This window comes from Lepisosteus platostomus, chromosome 13 (assembly GCF_059453375.1).
Source record: "Lepisosteus platostomus isolate fLepPlt1 chromosome 13, fLepPlt1.hap1, whole genome shotgun sequence".
Lineage (NCBI taxonomy): Eukaryota > Metazoa > Chordata > Actinopteri > Semionotiformes > Lepisosteidae > Lepisosteus > Lepisosteus platostomus.
The window spans coordinates 13,762,218-13,780,882 of record NC_142623.1 but is presented as its reverse complement, the minus strand read 5'-3'; the positions used below and the strand labels follow the sequence as shown (position 1 = coordinate 13,780,882).

Sequence of the window (18,665 nt, the reverse complement as noted above, 5' to 3'; positions counted from 1 at the left end):
TTTGGCCACAATGCAAAACGATATGTTTGGCGTAAAAGCAACACAGCTCATCACCCTCAACACACCATCCCCACTGTCAAACATGGTGGTGGCAGCATCATGGTTTGGGCCTGCTTTTCTTCAGCAGGGACAGGGAAGATGGTTAAAATTGAGGGGAAGATGGATGCAGCCAAATACAGGACCATTCTGGATGAAAACCTGTTGGAGTCTGCAAAAGACCTGAAACTGGGACGGAGATTTATCTTCCAACAAGACAATGATCCCAAACATACAGCAAAATCTACAAAGGAATGGTTCACAAATAAACGTATCCAGGTGTTTGAATGGCCAAGTCAAAGTCCAGACCTGAATCCAATCGAGAATCTGTGGAAAGAGCTGAAAACTGCTGTTCACAAACGCTCTCCATCCAACCTCACTGAGCTCGAGCTGTTTTGCAAGGAAGAATGGGCAAGAATTTCAGTCTCTCGATGTGCAAAACTGATAGAGACATACCCCAAGCGACTTGCAGCTGTAATCGCAGCAAAAGGTGGCTCTACAAAGTATTAACGCAAGGGGGCCGAATAATTTTGCACGCCCCACTTTTCATTTTTTTATTAGTTAAAAAAGTTTCAAAAATCCAATAGATTTCGTTCCACTTCACAATTGTGTCCCACTTGTTGGTGATTCTTCACATAAAATTAAAAAAATTATATCTTTATGTTTGAAGCCTGAAATGTGGCAAAAGGTTGAAAAGTTCAAGGGGGCTGAATACTTTCGCAAGGCACTGTATATGTGTGCAGTGATTTCAATATTGTTAATTCCTCCTCTCTAAACTCATTAACAGTAACATTATTCCTAATTGATCCAGCTCATATCATGAATCTGAGAGGGCCAGGGCTTGACCCTGGCAGGGGCAGCACCTGAGGCTATTGGCGTTCCAGGGAATCAGGGCTGCATGGCCTGGATTATACAGATTTTTCCATTTTCAAAAGTTGTTACACCAGGAGGACAGCTGGTCCAGTGGTTAAGATACAGGGCTGTCATACCAGGAGGACAGCTGGTTTAGTGGTTAAGATACAGGACTGTCACACCAGGACGACAGCTGGTCCAGTGGTTAAGATACAGGGCTGTCACACCAGGAGGACAGCTGGTCCAGTGGTTAAGATACAGGGCTGTCACACCAGGAGGACAGCTGGTCCAGTGGTTAAGATACAGGGCTGTCACACCAGGAGGACGGCTGGTCCAGTGGTTAAGATACAGGACTGTCACACCAGGAGGATATAGCCAGGACAGTGCTGTACGGATCTGTGGCTCTGGTTTCTGCTGTTTGGAAAAAACTTTCTTGATCTCTCAGCTCCAGCACGGAGCACAAGGGACTGAGTGGGACTGAGAGGAGGCCATCTGGGCAAGAGACAAATGAGTAGATGGGGATTTCTGATTGATTTCCAATGATTTCTGTTGAGAGGACCTTCGTGTTTAAAAATATGGTTTATTTTTATCGTTTTTACTCTGGTGCTAAATTTTACTCAGCCTTCAAATAAACTGCAGATAATCTGAATGATTATTTGCATTTTTCTCTGTTAGGCTGAGATTAGTTTATCTGAAACTCACTGTAAACCTAATCTGGGAGCAGAGGTGTGATCTGAGTACTGCTCTGACTGTGTGAGTGTGTTTGTCCATGTATGTTGTGCTGTTTGTGTGTCTGCAGTGTGTGTGTCTTGTGGGCATGTGTTACTATCAATGTATCAAAGAAACAATGGGAGTCTGAGAAAATGAGCCCACAGACACATTAACTCCTGACAGATAGATGACATGGAGATGCCCTCACAGTAATTTTTTTAACCTAAAAAAGGGCAAGCTATTTATTCTTATCACCTATGGAGTCTGATTGGTGGGTGTAAAGGACCGTCAATTACAACAGAATGTGGGTCAGTGGGAGGGTCCCTACAGAGACAGAAATACAGAGGAGTGTGAGTGGATGTGTCTACTTTCTGTGTGTATGAGTGTGTATTGTGTATGCATCATGTATGGATTGTGTGAGTCTCTTTCCACTGTTTGTTCCTGCGTGTACGGGTACACACACACACGTGTCCTGCTGGCCCTGTGTGACTCTCTGTATAAAGGTTAAGGCTTGCGTGACAGCGCTAGGCCGCAGCCTGTCTCTGTGCGTCAGTGTGAGTCAGGCCCAGTGCAGCATGGCAGTAAATCACAGACGCACTCTTCTCCAGAACACTCCTTCACTGCGGTGGGGGAGGAGGTGTGGGGGGGTTGTGGTTCACCAGTGAAACGCTAGAAATGACTGAGACGCATCAAAGCACTCCTGCTTCCTCCCTACTAATATCTGCCCTCTGCCTTCCGCCTCCCATTAACCCCCTCTCCAGTGCTATTCTGTGTGGGGCTGTGGCTGCTTAACTGTTCCCCAGCATCGCTCATTCTCAGACGTGCGGACTTGTGCTCTGTAGACAAATAATTAGGCTACAGGGAGAACTAAAGGCCACAGGGAGTGTTCTACTTCACGCCAACAAATTCTCTGTTCTGTGTCAAGCGCTGTAAGCGTAAGGCTCTGGCATACAAGACAGTTGGCACAGCATCTTACCACACAGGAAGAGAAGCACACATGAGGGCAGCTGCCCCATGCAGGGCCTGACACAGAAGGTCACCAACCAGATCAACACCGATAACAAATGTGCTGAAATACTGAAGTATGCAGTGGGGAGAGCAGCATGTTTTGGGGTCACTTGTTTTAGAACACAGCTGTGCTGCACCTTGCACAGACAAGAGTCTTCATCAAATACAGAACCAGGCCTTACCAGACCAGCTCTCAACACAGAACATTTCTCATTGTGCTCACAAGATCTACAAGAGAGAGACTGAACAATGCTGCAGGGTATTGGTTTTCAACTCTGTGACTTTTATACACGCAGACACTGAGCCGGCTACTTGTATGATATTATTCCATGCAATGAAACTACGCAGAATTAATAACACAGGCTTGGGTGTCAACATATCAAGAGCTGGATCACCGCTCTGTATCAGAAGCCGGCCTGGTACACATCTGCCCGTGGAGCCACGTTCAGGAACACAGAGGTACAGTAGGACACACAGATGTGCTGCAAAGCCACGTTCTGCCCCATGCTGCCCATCACACAGTCTTCTAACCAGACTGGCGACCCGACTGTATGAACGCAGGCTCTACCTGAGCGAACGCAGAGGAATCTAAAACTTGACACAGGGAAATTCCAGAGGCCTGCACCCTCGTTGAGTCATGACTGAATCAGAAACACCTCTAAGGCTGACCGCGCTGCGGTAACAAAAGAACGGTTACAGACCAGGGTCTGTTCAGCCCATCTAGTCCGTTTGGTAGTTAGCAGCTTATTGAACCAAGGATCTCCCACAACCCTCTGGGGAAAGAAGCACCACCTGTTCTTGATTTGAAATTCACTTTTACATTTTTTCCAGTCTTTAAATACGTGTGAATACCTGAACCAGGGCCCCTCATACTCCTCTCTGTTCAAGACTAAAAACTCTCAGCTCCCCCAGCCTGTCAGTGCTGGACATTCCCTTCAGCCCCAGTACACATGTGCTTGCTCTTCTCTGGACAGATTCCAGAGCAGTAATAATTTTTATAAAGTAGTGACCAAAACTGTACACAATATTCAAAATGAGGTCTCACTAGTTCATTATAGAGCTTTATTCACAGGATCTTCCCTCCATTTCTTGCCTTGAATTCAACACTTTTCACTGTTCTCCTCAACATCAAGCTGTTGCAGGATGACCTGGATATACAATGTTTACCTAGAACTCCAGAAACTTGGATTTGTAAAAACATTCTGCTAGCATGTCAGAATCAGGGCAGGATTTCAAACCTGCGTCCAAGAGAGGCCTGAGTCTAGCAGGATCAACTCTTCGATTATTTAAGTTATAGATCAATTAAACAAGCCATTTGTTTAAGAGTTGTTGTCACGCGGAGCTCAGTCATTTTGGAATATCTGTTGAACTGACAGATGCCCGCGCGCAAGGTTCCGAGAATCAGGTTCCGGCAAGCTCCTGCTTGTCAAATTTCAGGCCTGTATCTCTGCTTCCACACAAGTGACAAGTGACAAAATCAGGGCGTTTCGGAACAGAAAGCCCGGCGCCCGTGATTGCACGGCAAAGAAATACCCTCCCCACGCAGGCGGCCGCGCTGTCACGCACATGTGCTCTCTAGATGAGCAAGCAGAAGGGAGAGCGGTAACATTCAGGAGCCCCACGCCAGGGCCGTGATTTGAACCATAACAGAGATGAACACAGAACCTGCTGCTGTGCCCCGCGGTCTGGTTTCCTGCTCCTCGCTGCTGTGAGAAAGATTTTACAAGCAGCGAAAACACATCAAAGCCTTTGCCCTAGCAGCAGGGGAAAATAACGCTCACCATTAAACTTCACACAAAGGGATTTCAGAGACAACGCATACGATCTTTTGATTCAGGAGCCCCCAAATAAATTTCTTCTCAGCATTCAGCCACCCAAGGGTAAAAAATAAGATGGAGGTGCCAATCGTGAGGACTTTGGTGACAGTTCCCTGCTCCTCATTTCGGCAGAGCTCTGACAACGTAGTCTGGCCTGTTTTCCATGCTGACAGTAAGACACATCTTCAGAGTGGCAATCCTGACTTCACAGGGTGCAGCCTAAACCTGCTGACGTTGGGGAATAATTCTAACAGTTCCAGAACCAGGGTGTGTTTCCGGTGTTGAGGTATGACACCCGTGCACAGCCCCGAGGTCCTGGATGGGCTGAGCCAGCGAACGAAGAGGGACTGTGCTCTTGAAGTGTGTGTGAACAAATTAATGTGTGTGCGTGCACGCGAGGGGTTTCCCCCAGTGTGTGAAGTTACTCCCCCTGTGCCTGGGAATCTCTGACAGTAACATCACTCTATGACTGTCATGGAAAAGACACCCTGTTGCCCCACACAGAGGCTTCTTCATGATATGGGAACCCTGTGGGCAGTCAGTTCCCAGGGGGCCACAGCTTCTCTCCCAGGGCATAACAGCCTCTCCCTCTCTCCCAGAGGATCACAGCCTCTCCCTCTCTCCCAGGGGATCACAGTCTCTGTCTCTTCCAGGGGATCACAGCCTCTCCTTCTCTCCCAGGGGATCACAGCCTCTCCTTCTCTCCCAGGGGATCACAGTCTCTCCCTCTCTCCCAGGGGATCACAGCCTCTCCCTCTCTCCCAGGGGATCACAGCCTCTCCCCTTCTCCCAGGGGATCACAGCCTCTCCCTCTCTCCCAGGGGATCACAGCCTCTCCCCTTCTCCCAGGGGATCACAGCCTCTCCCCTTCTCCCAGGGGATCACAGCCTCTCCCTCTCTCCCAGAGGATCACAGCCTCTCTCTCTAGCAGGGGATCACAGTCTCTAGGTTAATAAGCCAGGGTGAATGTTCTTAATGAAGCAGGGCTAGTGCTCTAATTCCTGACCTCCGCCTTCAGCTCTGCGATCTGCTCCTTCAGCTGCGAGATGTACTGGCTGGAGTCGGAGTGGTTCAGCTCTCCCTGGATCCGGCCCTCCTCCTTCTGTCAAAGCACAGTCGGCAGAGTGTGAGGCAATAGTGGACACAGACATGCCCACTGTCACTGTACCACACTCCCACTGTCACTGTTACACATTCCCATGTGCACTGTCACTGTTACACACTTGCACATTCCCACTGTCACTGTAGCACCCTGACACTGTCACTGCAACACACTCACTGTCACTGTTACACACTTGCACATTCCCACTGTCACTGTAGCACACTGACACTCTCTCACTGTCACTGTTTCACATTCACTGGCACTGTAACACAGTCACACTGTTAAACTCACTGTCACTGTAACAGACTGACACTTTCTGACATGAAGAGACACACTGGAAAGCCGTGATACGCAGTGAAGCATACTATGACGCACCCCACAAGAGTGCACTGTGGGAAGACAAGCACCTGTATTTCCAGGTCAGCGATTCGTTGGCGCAGCTCGGCCATGGCAGCCATACTGTCCGCCTCCCGCAGACGGACAGCCATCACCTCCTCCTTGCTCTGAGAGAGGACAGAGGGGAGCGGGAGGCAGGGGGGAGGGCAGCAGATGAACAGGGGCCGGAGAGACAGGAAGGGAGAAGAGAGACTTAGATGCAAGAAGAGCTTCTTCTTCGAGAGCTGAACTCGACAGGCTGCAGAGCTTGAGCCAGCTGTACCTTGCAGTCAGACTCAGCCTGCTTCCTCTTCATCTCTCCCAGCTGGCCCTGTAGGGCCTTGTTTTGTGCAGTGAGGCTCTGCACTCTCTCCTGCAGGGCGGCGCTCTCCTGCTCCTGGCGGCTCACCAGGTTAATCTGAATCTGGTTCTGAGGGAGAGAGGAAAAGAGGGAGGAGTGTTCTGTTTTAACAACAGGTATTCATTTGTACTTTTTTTGCATTCTTTTCTTTTACACTACTCTTAATTGAGTAGGGCTCTGTTTCTGGTTTGGTAACACTGCTAATGTGGGCCACTTCCAGCAACACACCTCTGAAATTAACTGAACAGAAATTAGAAGAAAAGAGGGAGGCAGAGAAAGCGAGGAAGAGAACTAGGGAGTGAGGGAAAGACCCATTGAGACACACACATACAAACCCCAGAAAAACTGGTAGTAACGCACTTCCTGATGCAGTGAGAAATACTCTGGGATTAGACAAACATTCTTCCCCAAAATAACAAATCTAATCCCAGAATTCTGACACATGCCAAAACCAAAACAGCTCCCAATCCTACTGGGAAAGGGGGAGGGAACTCAATTGAGCTGGCAACACAGTTTGGGATCCCCTGTTACATCCTGAAGAACAGTGAGCCTGGCTCTCAATAACGGTTTATATTTTATGTGTTCTATAGAAGTGCCTAATTATATGTTTGAACTTTAAATGTCTGTAAATGTGCTTATAGTATCTGCATTGGCAACACTGTTATTCATCTGTCACGCCAATAATGCTCTTTTGGATTTGAATTTGAAATTAAAAGAGAGTGAGGGGAAGGGACAGAATGCAAGAAAGAAAGGAAAAGATGGATAAGTAGAGATGGAAGTAGTACTGTACCCTGTACTCTTCCTCCCAGGAATCTAAGGCTGTGTGATAGATGTAGTACCTGGCTCTCCAGCTGCAGGGCCCTCAGCCTCAGCTCCCTCAGCTCGGCTTGGGCCTGGGCCTCCCTCAGCCGCACCCCCATCAGCCGGTCCTGCAGGTCGTTCAGGGCGTTCTTCTTTGGGGACTCCTTCCAGTGACCCCCCCCGCCACCCCGGGACATGTGATGCTGGGAAACGGGAAGAGAGGGGAGAAGAGAGAAGGGAGGGAGAAAGGACAGGGGGAGTGAAAGACAAGCCTCTCTCAGTCCTGTACCTGTCAGTGCAGGTTCACCTCAGTGACCCATCCCTCTCTCAGTAGTGGACCTGCTGGCGTCGGTTTGGCTCAGTGACCCTTATCCCTCTCTCATTACTGGACCTGCCAGTGCAGGTTCAGCTCAGCGACCCATCCCTCTCTCAGTACTGGACCTGCTGGCGTCGATTTGGCTCAGTGACCCTTTCTCATTACTGGACCTGCCAGTGCAGGTTCAGCTCAGCGACCCATCCCTCTCTCAGTACTGGACCTGCTGGCGTCGGTTTGGCTCAGTGACCCTTTCTCATTACTGGACCTGCCAGTGCAGGTTCAGCTCAGCGACCCATCCCTCTCTCAGTACTGGACCTGCCGGCGCCAGTTGAGCTCAGTGACCCATCCCTCTCTCAGTACTGTACCTGCCAGCGCTGGTTCAGCTCAGTGACCTGCTCCTGCATCTCCCTGAAGGAGCTCAGAGTCTCCAGCTCTCGCAGCTTCACTGCTTTCAGCTCTTCCTGCAGCCTCGCCAGATTGGTCTCATCAGGCAGGGAGCTGTTCCTCTGGGACACACACACAGAAAGGGATGAAACACCACACACTGGAGTCAGACACCACTGCACAAGGCCAGGCTCAGGCTAGCTCATCTGTACCACTGACAGAGCCCCACACAGTGGAGTCAGACACCACTGCACGAGGCCAGGCTCAGGCTAGCTCATCTCTAACCCTGACAGAGCCTCACACACTGGAGTCAGACACCACTGCACGAGGCCAGGCTGAGGCTAGGTCATCTATAACACTGAAACAAGTAATCAGTTTTCATGGATCAAGTGTACATCAGTAGAGTATGTGTGCTGTGTATCAGCTGTGTCAGTAGAGCAATGTGCTGTGTATTAGTTGTGTGTCAGTAGAGCAGTGTGCTGTGTATTAGTTGTGTGTCAGTAGAGTGTGTGCTGTGTACCAGTTGTGTGCTGTGTATTAGTTGTGTGTCAGTAGAGTGTGTGCTGTGTACCAGTTGTGTCAGTACAGCAGAGTGCACTGTGTATCAGTTGTGTGTCAGTACAGCAGTGTGCTGTGTGTCAGTAGAGTATGTGTGCTATATATCTGTGTGTGTCAGTACAGCAGTGTGCACTGTATATCAGTTGTGTGTCAGTAGAGCAGTGTGCTGTGTGTCAGTAGAGTATGTGTGCTATGTATCTGTTGTGTGTCAGTACAGCAGTGTGCACTGTGTATCAGTTGTGTCAGTACAGCAGTGTGCGCTGTGTATCAGCTGTGTGTCAGTACAGCAGTGTGCTGTGTGTCAGTATAGCAGTGTGCTGTGCATCAGCTGTGTGTCAGTACAGCAGTGTGCTGTGTCAGTATAGCAGTGTGCTGTGTATCAGCTGTGTGTCAGTACAGCAGTGTGCTGTGTCAGTATAGCAGTGTGCTGTGTGTCAGCTGTGTGTCAGTACAGCAGTGTGCTGTGTGTCAGTACAGCAGTGTGCTGTGTGTCAGCTGTGTGTCAGTACAGCAGTGTGCTGTGTGTCAGTACAGCAGTGTGCTGTGTGTCAGTATAGCAGTGTGCTGTGTGTCAGCTGCGTCAGTACAGCTGTGTGCTGTGTGTCAGTACAGCAGTGTGCTGTGTGTCAGTATAGCAGTGTGCTGTGTGTCAGCTGTGTCAGTACAGCAGTGTGCTGTGTGTCAGTGCAGTGTGCTGTGTGTCAACTGTGTGTCAGTACAGCAGTGTGCTGTGTGTCAGTATAGCAGTGTGCTGTGTGTCAGCTGTGTGTCAGTACAGCAGTGTGCTGTGTATTTGTGTATTATAAGTACAGCAGTGTGCACTGTGTATCAGTTGTGTTTCAGTAGAGCAGTGTACTGTGTATCAGCTGTGTGTCAGTAGAGTATGTATGCTGTGTATCTGTCATGTGTCAGTACAGCAGTGTGCACTGTGTATCCGTTGTGTCAGTAGAACAGTGTGTTGTGTATCAGTTGTGCGTCAGTACAGCAGTGTGCTGTGTTATCAGCTGTGTGCTGTGTATTTGTGTATAATGTGTAAGTACAGCAGTGTGCTGTGTATTAGTTGTGTGTCAGTAGAGCAGTGTACTGTGTATCAGCTGTGTGTCAGTACAGTATGTATGCTGTGTATCTGTCATGTGTCAGTACAGCAGTGTGCACTGTGTATCCGTTGTGTGTCAGTAGAACAGTGTGCTGTGTATCAGTTGTGCGTCAGTACAGTATGTGTGCTGTGTATGAGCTGTGTGTCAGTAGAGTGTGGGTGCTGTTTATTTAGTACAGTGACTATCAGTAGAGTGTGTATTCAAAGGAACAGCTAAAGGTTTATTCCGTGCTGAAAGGAAAAGAAAAGAGACAATGTTTCGGCTATGGAGCCTTCTTCAGGTGTGCCGGGTGTGAGTGTGTATTCCGTGTGTCAGTAGAGTGGGGTGCCAGTGCACTGCGGTTGGGGAGATGGGGTGTGCAGGCAGCCCCCCTCGTTGCTGCGGAGAGCTGTCCCGGGGAGTCAGCGCGGCAAGGGGCTGGCGGGGGGCTGGTGAGGCGCAGCTGTGGGCTGGTGGGTTTCTGTGCCTCCAGGATGGGGGGCTGCGCGCCCCGCCTGTAGGCTTTCATGTGCAGCGCAAAGCGCCGGCGGTGAGCCCTGGGTTTCTAGGAACTGCGGAGTGCAGCTGGGGGGGGGGAGGGGGATCTGGGTTTGGGGGTTATACAGAGCAACTTTCTCTCATGCACATAGGATTACCTGCTTTCTCCCTGAGCAGGGCTCACTCTTCTCGCCTCCTAGCTTCCTGTCTCCCTCATGTGCTCTTTGGGGTCATTAAGAGTCAACAGCCTCTCTGTTCCTGCCCCTTTAGTAGAGCGCTGGATTAAAGCTTTGGTTTGAGCTCAACAAGTCTGATAATGAGCGCCCACCCACACACTGAGCAGCAACCAGGAGGCTGTGGGTTCAAATTCCAGATAGGTCTTGTGAATAAGTCACCATGGACAACAGCATCAGCTGGTACAAAATAAGGAATGAGAGACAAGTCTGTATGATTTGGGCCAGTTTACAGAGTTTCTTTCTGATCAGAGATTTCCACTCTCACAGGGAAAGGCTGGTGTGGCTGGTGCGTGCATCTACAAAAAGGCCAAACCACATTCTCTGAAACCCCCCTGTAGTGCTGCTCACAACAAAACCTTTTTTCCTTTTCATGTTTTAGTAACACTTCATATTTCCTGGTTATTAACAAACCTCAGCTTTTATTTTGATAAATCTGGTGTAAGTTACTCACAAAAGCGTGCCAGATCAAACGGCAAGCACAGACTTGATGTGTACACAGGTTTGTGTTCTGGTGGGGAAGAGACTACTTTCAGATGCTCCTTGGAAGAACGTTTTGTTTCATTTGTGTCTTTTATGACTACGAGCCAAGCTACTCCTGACTAACTCTGAAAATTAAGTACATTTGTTCTTGCTAACATCCAGACTCATCATGAGCCTGTGTATTTCTCTGTAGAAGTAAATTCACAAATGCTGGCTATAACTCCAGTCAGAAAGGCTGGGTTAAAAAGAGGAGTGACGGGACAGGTAATGATGTGGTTAGTGCCCTTCACTGAGCCGTCATACGTTATGCGTGTGATAAAGGGGTGATGCAGGAGTGACTGAAGGGTGATCGAGGAATGAAAGAGGTTGCATGTCCAAATTCAGTCTCACCTTCTCCAGCTCCAAAACTTTGTCCTGCATCTCCTTCAGAGCAGCTAGCAACTCAGCCTCCTGCAGTCGAGACTGCTCCAGCTCTGTCTGCAAGCCACTGACAAACTGCTCTGTGTACTGAGAGAGATAGAGAGGGGTCAGTGGACTGCTCCAGCCCTGTCTGCAAGCCACTGTCAAACTGCTCTGTGTACTGAGAGAGACAGATGGGTCAGTGGACTGCTCCAGCTCTGTCTGCAAGCCACTGTCAAACTGCTCTGTGTACTGAGAGAGACAGAGGGGTCAGTGGACTGCTCCAGCTCTGTCTGCAAGCCACTGTCAAACTGCTCTGTGTACTGAGAGAGACAGAGGGGTCAGTGGACTGCTCCAGCTCTGTCTGCAAGCCACTGTCAAACTGCTCTGTGTACTGAGAGACAGATGGGTCAGTGGACTGCTCCAGCTCTGTCTGCAAGCCACTGTCAAACTGCTCTGTGTACTGAGACAGAGGGGTCAGTGGACTGCTCCAGCTCTGTCTGCAAGCCACTGACAAACTGCTCTGTGTACTGAGAGACAGATGGGTCAGTGGACTGCTCCAGCTCGGTCTGCAAGCCACTGACAAACTGCTCTGTGTACTGAGAGACAGATGGGTCAGTGGACTGCTCCAGCTCGGTCTGCAAGCCACTGACAAACTGCTCTGTGTACTGAGGGAGAGAGGGGTCAGTGGACTGCTCCAGCTCTGTCTGCAAGCCACTGTCAAACTGCTCTGTGTACTGAGGGAGAGAGGGGTCAGTGGACTGCTCCAGCTCGGTCTGCAAGCCACTGACAAACTGCTCTGTGTACTGAGAGAGACAGATGGGTCAGTGGACTGCTCCAGCTCTGTCTGCAAACTTTCCCACACGTTGCGAACTCTGAGTGTGCAGCAACAACTCTCTTTACACTTTGCAGTGAAAACACAAGAGGAGACAAAGCGGAAACATGGCAGCAAACTACACAGAAAAAACCTCTGCAGCTGCTGGTGAGGCTATTTGGTGGGTTTCAGAACCAGAAGGGATCCCCAGAGGGAGACACGGGAGAGTTCTTGGTTCCAATCTTGCCCTTGGACCATGCTAGTTCCTTTAAGGCCTCTCATTCGGCCCAAGACGAGAAGGCAGTCTGATGAACGGGCTCAATGAGAGGAGCTGTGGTTGGGGCGACAGAGCAGAAGGCTGTGGTTTGAGTCACAATGGCACAGAAGCAGAAGTCAAGGCACTTTCTCACGGTCCAGAGCTCCCCCCTCCTCTCACCCCTGTTGCTATGACGGGCACGAGGTGAAAGGGTCACAGAGAGGCCGAGTCACTTTCAGAGTGCCACTTGTCTCACTTTGGCCCTTTTTTGCTCAGAAAAGAGGAGGAGAGGAGACGTTTTACAGGTTGTCCTTTTAAGAAAACCGGGGGCGTGGGAAAGAAGAGCGCAATCAGATCCCGCGAGAGAGAGGCAGAGAAAGAGAGAAGTGGGGGACAGAGGTGAAAAACTGAGAAGAGAGAGGCAGTGAGGCAGGTTGAGTCGCGAGGAGCTGGGCCCTGATGGAGCTGGCCAGCACGCAGGGTGGCATCTGCACCACATCAACAGAGAGAGGGGGAAGAAGCGAGGACAAACGCGCTTCACGAAAATAGCAGAGATTAAAAAAAGGACAGCGTGAGAGGCACAAAACTGATTTTCACACATAGTGGGAAATAACAGTTCTTCCTGAACACACCCTTAAATGCACACAAACTGCTATTGTTCCCACAGTTCGCTGAAGCCCAAGGCATCCACTCACACCAGAGCACGGGCATTCCCCTTCACGATCACAATCTGTCCCCCTCAACCTTGTCTGCATACTGTATCTGTAACACAGCAAGGCTCCCTGGACTAGCACTCCTGTGTGTAACACTGAGGGGGTGGCAGGCTGGCGTCCTGTGTGTGACCTGCGTTACTCTGAACCAGAGCGTGTGAACGGAGCTACACCGGCCTGCACACAACACGTCATCAGTTTCAGTGCTCACTCACGCCAAGCCAGAGAAAGCGGGGTCAATCAGACTGCGCAGCATGGCCCTTAGGATGCACAAAGGAAAGCAGAGATGAGAGAGAGGAGGCAGAAGACCAACTGAAAGAAAGAAGAGAAAAGAGACAGGAGAGAGGAAAGAAAGGAGGCAGGATAAAGGAGAGAAAGGAGACAGTAGAGAGAAAAGGCAGAAGACCAGAGAAATGAGACGGGACAGAGGAAAGAGAGGAGGCAGGATACAGGAGAGAACAAGGCAGAACAAACTCAAAAACCAGGGCACTACACTCACACTTCTGGCAACACTGCTTGCTCAGCACCCAGCGCTACAAACAGGGTGCAGGAGCTCTGACTGCAGTAAGAACAGCAGACAGCACAGAGCAGCGCAGACACAGCTCCGTGACAACCCTGAGCTGTCAGAGCGCCTCCATGGAGCAGTGTGCTCACTCTCTTGCTCTTCGCTGTGCGTCAGGGAGCATGCTTTAAGGTCTATTCACTATTGATAGAAGGTTCTAAAAAACCTTCAGTGCTGGATTTCATAAATACTGCAAAGGGAAATGACACACATTTTAACCATTATGTGTTTGTAACACAAGGCTAAAGTGCACTCATTTTCTTTCATGCTCATTCATATCAACACTTTCAGAAAGAAAAATGTAGCAAGGCAAGCAAAGAAAGGGCTTTTCTTAGACAATTGTCAATGCTTTAATCCATATCAGGATGGATTAATTATCTAATTGAAAGAGTTTTAATTCATATCTAGGGAGATTACAGTTATGTAAAGAAAGCAAGATAAAAGAGAATGATGACTTAACTGTACTTATAAAGTATATAAAGTATAGAGCCAATATATTTTTAATGAAAGTGCAGTAACAGAACGTTTCTGTACTATCAACGCAGTAGAGAGCTGTTCACAGCCTGGGGTTCAGAATTGTGAATTTACAAAAATCTACCAACTGTCTATTTATCTACAGAATGGGAAAGAAAACATTTTCTGAGAAAATGTGCTCCGTTATTGATTCACTGTTGATTTGTCTTGGGAGAAATGAAGTAGAACACAGCCAGAAGAGGTCAGTCTCCTCTGAGGGTGACTGGGTGGGATACAGCATGTACAGGAAGCCTTTGTGCCTGTCTATATATAACCATGCGTGTAAAACATACTCCCTGCTCACCCACAACTCTCTTCTCAACAGCTTTCCCATACAGCCACTTCTGTCCACACCGCAATGCCACACCACACACAGACAACAGAACCCATGTTCTAACAGTCTTGTTCACACACACACAACAGAACGCATGATCTATCAGTCCACACACAGACAACAGAACCCATGATCTAACAGTCTTGTTCACACACACACACACACACACAACAGAACGCATGATCTATCAGTCCACACACAGACAACAGAACCCATGATCTAACAGTCTTGTTCACACACACACACACAACAGAACGCATGATCTATCAGTCCACACACAGACAACAGAACCCATGATCTAACAGTCTTGTTCACACACACACACACACACACAACAGAACTCATGATCTATCAGTCCACACACAGACAACAGAACCCATGATCTAACAATCTTGTCCACACACACACACAACAGAACCCATGATCTAACAGTCCACAGTCCTGAAGTGGACATTGAGTAGGCACTGTAGTGGGAACCATGAAATATAAAGACACTCTGTCGCAAAGACAGTACAGATACTTCAACCATCATGCAAGAACCATTCCTTGGAGTTTTTCGACACTCAGCATTTAGTGACTTTAAAATTACACTTTCTGAAAGACCTCCAGAGCTCCATACAGGCACAATCTGGCAAACTGTGGAGTGGGTGTCAGAGGAGAAAGCCCAGATCAGCACATAAAATGAAAGGATGATAGAAATAATTTTTAAATGAGTAGCTGTTTGTCTTTCTCATAATAGGTTATTATGAGATCCTATCTAACATCATTTTATTAGATCAAGAAAGAAAAGCCAGCTTTCTGGTATAAATCACCTGAATAAATATTTCGCTTGGTTAAATCTTACTATTAATATCCTAAAAGTAGTTATGTGATGTGAATAGTCACTGTTGTTATTAGTTGTAGTATCGGGTTATTATACACAACCTGCTCTGACACAAAATGGAACTATCCCAGCACCAGTACACAACACTCAATCAGACACCAGTCTGAACTGATGAACAAAGAGCTTGAACAGCAAGGCGGGTTCGACTTGATGAATCTGGGAGAAATCACAAAGGGGAGGGGGGCAGCGGCTCTCGTCACCCCGGAATGTACAGAGCAAGTGTCAGCGCTCTCTCACACGCGCCACACCCTCCCTCGGCTCTCAGCGCGAGTGTGAAACCACCCAGCACCACTCAGCCTAGCAAGAACACGCTCACACGCAGTACTGTAACACTGTCACACGCTCAGTACAGTAGCACGAACACGCTAGAGCGCACATATGCTTGTATTTCCAGCTCTGTGGGAACCCACCCACCGACCCTCATTCTGTTACTGACTGTTCTTTACACCCCCTAATCAGACTCCACAGCGGGTGACAGAAGAGCAGAAGAAACAGTTGGGCTCCTTCGGGTCTCAAGAAGGTGCCATCTGGTTTATACAGTGGTGTGAAAAAGTGTTTGCCCCCTTCCTGATTTCTTATTTATTTGCATGTTTGTCACACTGAAATGTTTCAGATCATCAAACAAATTGAAATATTAGACAAAGATAACACAAGTAAACACAAAATGCAGTTTTTAAATGAAGGTTTGTATTATTAAGGGAAAAAAAAATCCAAACCTACATGGCCCTGCGTGAAAAAGCGATTGCCCCCTTAACCTAATAACTGGTTGGGCCACCCTTAGCAGCAACAACTGCAATCAAGCGTTTGCGATAACTGGCAATGAGTCTTTTACAGCGCTGTGGAGGAATTTTGGCCCACTCATCTTTGCAGAATTGTTGTAATTCAGCCACATTGGAGGGTTTTCGAGCCTTAACCGCTTTTTTAAGGTCATGCCACAACATCTCAATCGGATTCAGGTCAGGACTTTGACTAGGCCACTCCAAAGTCTTCATTTTGTTTTTCTTAAGCCATTCAGAGGTGGACTTGCTGGTGTGTTTTGGATCATTGTCCTGCTGCAGAACCCAAGTGCGCTTCAGCTTGAGATCACGAACAGATGGCCAGACATTCTCCTTCAGGATTTTTTGGTAGACAGCAGAATTCATGGTTCCATTTACCACAGCAAGTCATCCAGGTCCTGAAGCAGCAAAACAGCCCCAGACCATCACACTACCACAACCATATTTTACTGTTGGTATGATGTTCCTTTTCTGAAATGCTGTGTTACTTTTACGCCAGATGTAATGGGACACACACCTTCCAAAAGGTTCAACTTTTGTCTCATCAGTCCACAGAGTATTTTCCCAAAAGTCTTGGGGATCATCAAGATGTTTTCTGGCAAAACTGAGACGAGCCTTTATGTTCTTTTTGCTCAGCAGTGGTTTTCGTCTTGCCATGCAGGCCATTTTTGCCCAGTCTCTTTCTTATGGTGGAGTCATGAACACTGACCTTAACTGAGGCAAGTGAAGCCTGCAGTTCTTTGGATGTTGTTGTGGGGTTTTTTGTGACTTCTTGGATGAGTTGTCTGGCTGCGGCCACTCCTGGGAAGGTTCACCACTGTTCCATGTTTTCGCCATTTGTGGATAATGGCTCTCACTGTGGTTTGCTGGAGTCCCAAAGCTGTAGAAATGGCTTTATAACCTTTTCCAGACTGATAAATCTCAATTACTCTGTTTCTCATTTGTTCCTGAATTTGTTTGGATCACAGCATGATGTCTAGCTTTTGAGGATCTTTTGGTCTACTTCACTTTGTCAGGCAGGTCCTATTTAAGTAATGTCTTGATTGAGAACAGGTGTGGCAGTAATCAAGCCTAGAGAAATTGAACTCAGCTTTCCAAAGATGTGATAAACCACAGTTGATTTATGTTTTAACAGGGGGGGCAATCACTTTTTCACACAGGGCCATGTAGGTTTGGATTTTTTTTTTCCCTTAATAATACATGAGCCACTTGCCTTGTCCTCCCAGAGCCAGTATATGAGGAGTTACTGTCTTAGTCATGCCAGACACTTTCTCATATGGGGTTCAGCGATACAGTCACATCTGCACACTCATACAAAAGACAAACCAAGACATACACAGGCTAACTTATACTCATTGTTGTACCATTAAAATACACAAACTAAGACACATGCACTTAGGCGTGCTGACACCCTCAGAGATTCATACTCTAACAAAGACTCTCACATGCTAATACACACTCATTGCTGTAACCCTACCCACTCATATACTAATGCAAACTCATTCCAATAAAACTAATTCACAATAGAATACACAGACAAAATCATCACCCATAGGCACTGGAAATAGTTATTTCAGTCACACACACTGAAGCTCACTCAGGTAATTGCAGTCACACACACTGAAGCCGTCTCTCACAAACACAACGCTAATTGCAGACACAAATACTGAAGAAATCTCCCATACACACAATGGTAATTGTAGTCCCATATACTGATGCGCTCTCACACACAAGCACGCAGCTGCTCTTACAGGCTTCTTTCTCATCAGATAACAAAAAATGGCGGACAAGCTGAGAAGAAAAGACTGGTAACTGTATTTCGCAGCTGCCTCATGCTTTTATCTGCATTTTTTTCATCCTGTTGCCTCTGGTTTCCCTGAAGAATCATACTGAGGCTCCGGTGCAGACTCACCTTACCTCGGGGTAGGAACTAGAGCCAAGCTCAAGCTCCAGCACAGCACCACCGAAGCCTGAACCTATGATCTCGTGACCGAGAGCTAGGCAATCAGTGTCATTACGCTGACCTCCCAAATTTACATTTGCCTTTTATTCTTCGTTTTTCATGCCCTCCTCCCCCTCAATCACTTTTCAATGCCACTACAACCTTCATGCTGTGCCAGCCTTGCTCTGCTGTTGGCGCCACTCTCACTGAAGGACAAGGGTGGGCAGGGACTGGCACAGCGGGCCCACGGTCTCAGCTAAGGCCCACCAAGCTTCATATGTTTTGGGTAACAGCTGTCACAACTGGCCAGGGGTGCAGCCAGGGATTCTAAGAGGAGAGCTTTCCCTCCTATCCGCACTGGTGAACATCAACCAGTTCACCTTCAAGCGTTCGCCATACTAAAGCCATGGCTGGAGAGTGACAGGACACAGGTTGCAGAAGGGCCAGCATTTTGTCGATCATAAGACAGAGTTCAAGGTCCCGAGAGGGCAGTGCCCAGAGAAAGAGGTTTGGGCACAGAATGACTGTCTGGGTTAACCAGTCCCTAAGGCACCCCTGCAGAGGGCCAGTGACCTAAACACAAACTGGAACTAGCAGTGTCGGGACCATAGGGTTGGACATGTGCCTTTACTCACTGAGGCTCTCGGGAACCCCACCAGCTTTTAACTGAACAACAGTGATCATGAGACACAGAGCTCTGAGCTCTTTAAACCAGCAGCACAACATGGCGGCTTGTGGCACCTGGAGCAGGAGGAAGTCCCGTGGAGGGAAGGCAGGCACACACACAAGTGAGGAGCGCCATGCAGCGCGCCAGGGCCACACCGCACTCCGCCAGGTGACTGGCACTGACCCAGATAGGAGCGAC

General features: G+C 48.3%; 1 protein-coding gene across 4 annotated transcripts in view; it reads right to left on the bottom strand.

The window, feature by feature from the left end:
- Window positions 1–18,665, bottom strand: part of LOC148649985 (EVI5-like protein) — a 44,319-nt gene that overhangs the window by 7,107 nt on the left and 18,547 nt on the right. For all 4 annotated transcript variants that reach the window (XM_088603281.1, XM_088603282.1, XM_088603283.1 and 1 more), the window contains 6 exons: window positions 11,002–11,118; window positions 7,745–7,885; window positions 7,102–7,266; window positions 6,185–6,331; window positions 5,934–6,029; window positions 5,431–5,526 (listed from right to left, as the gene is read on the bottom strand). In XM_088603281.1, coding sequence (XP_088459407.1) covers window positions 5,431–5,526; window positions 5,934–6,029; window positions 6,185–6,331; window positions 7,102–7,266; window positions 7,745–7,885; window positions 11,002–11,118 — 762 coding nt within the window. The remainder of the gene's footprint in view (window positions 1–5,430; window positions 5,527–5,933; window positions 6,030–6,184; window positions 6,332–7,101; window positions 7,267–7,744; window positions 7,886–11,001; window positions 11,119–18,665) is intronic.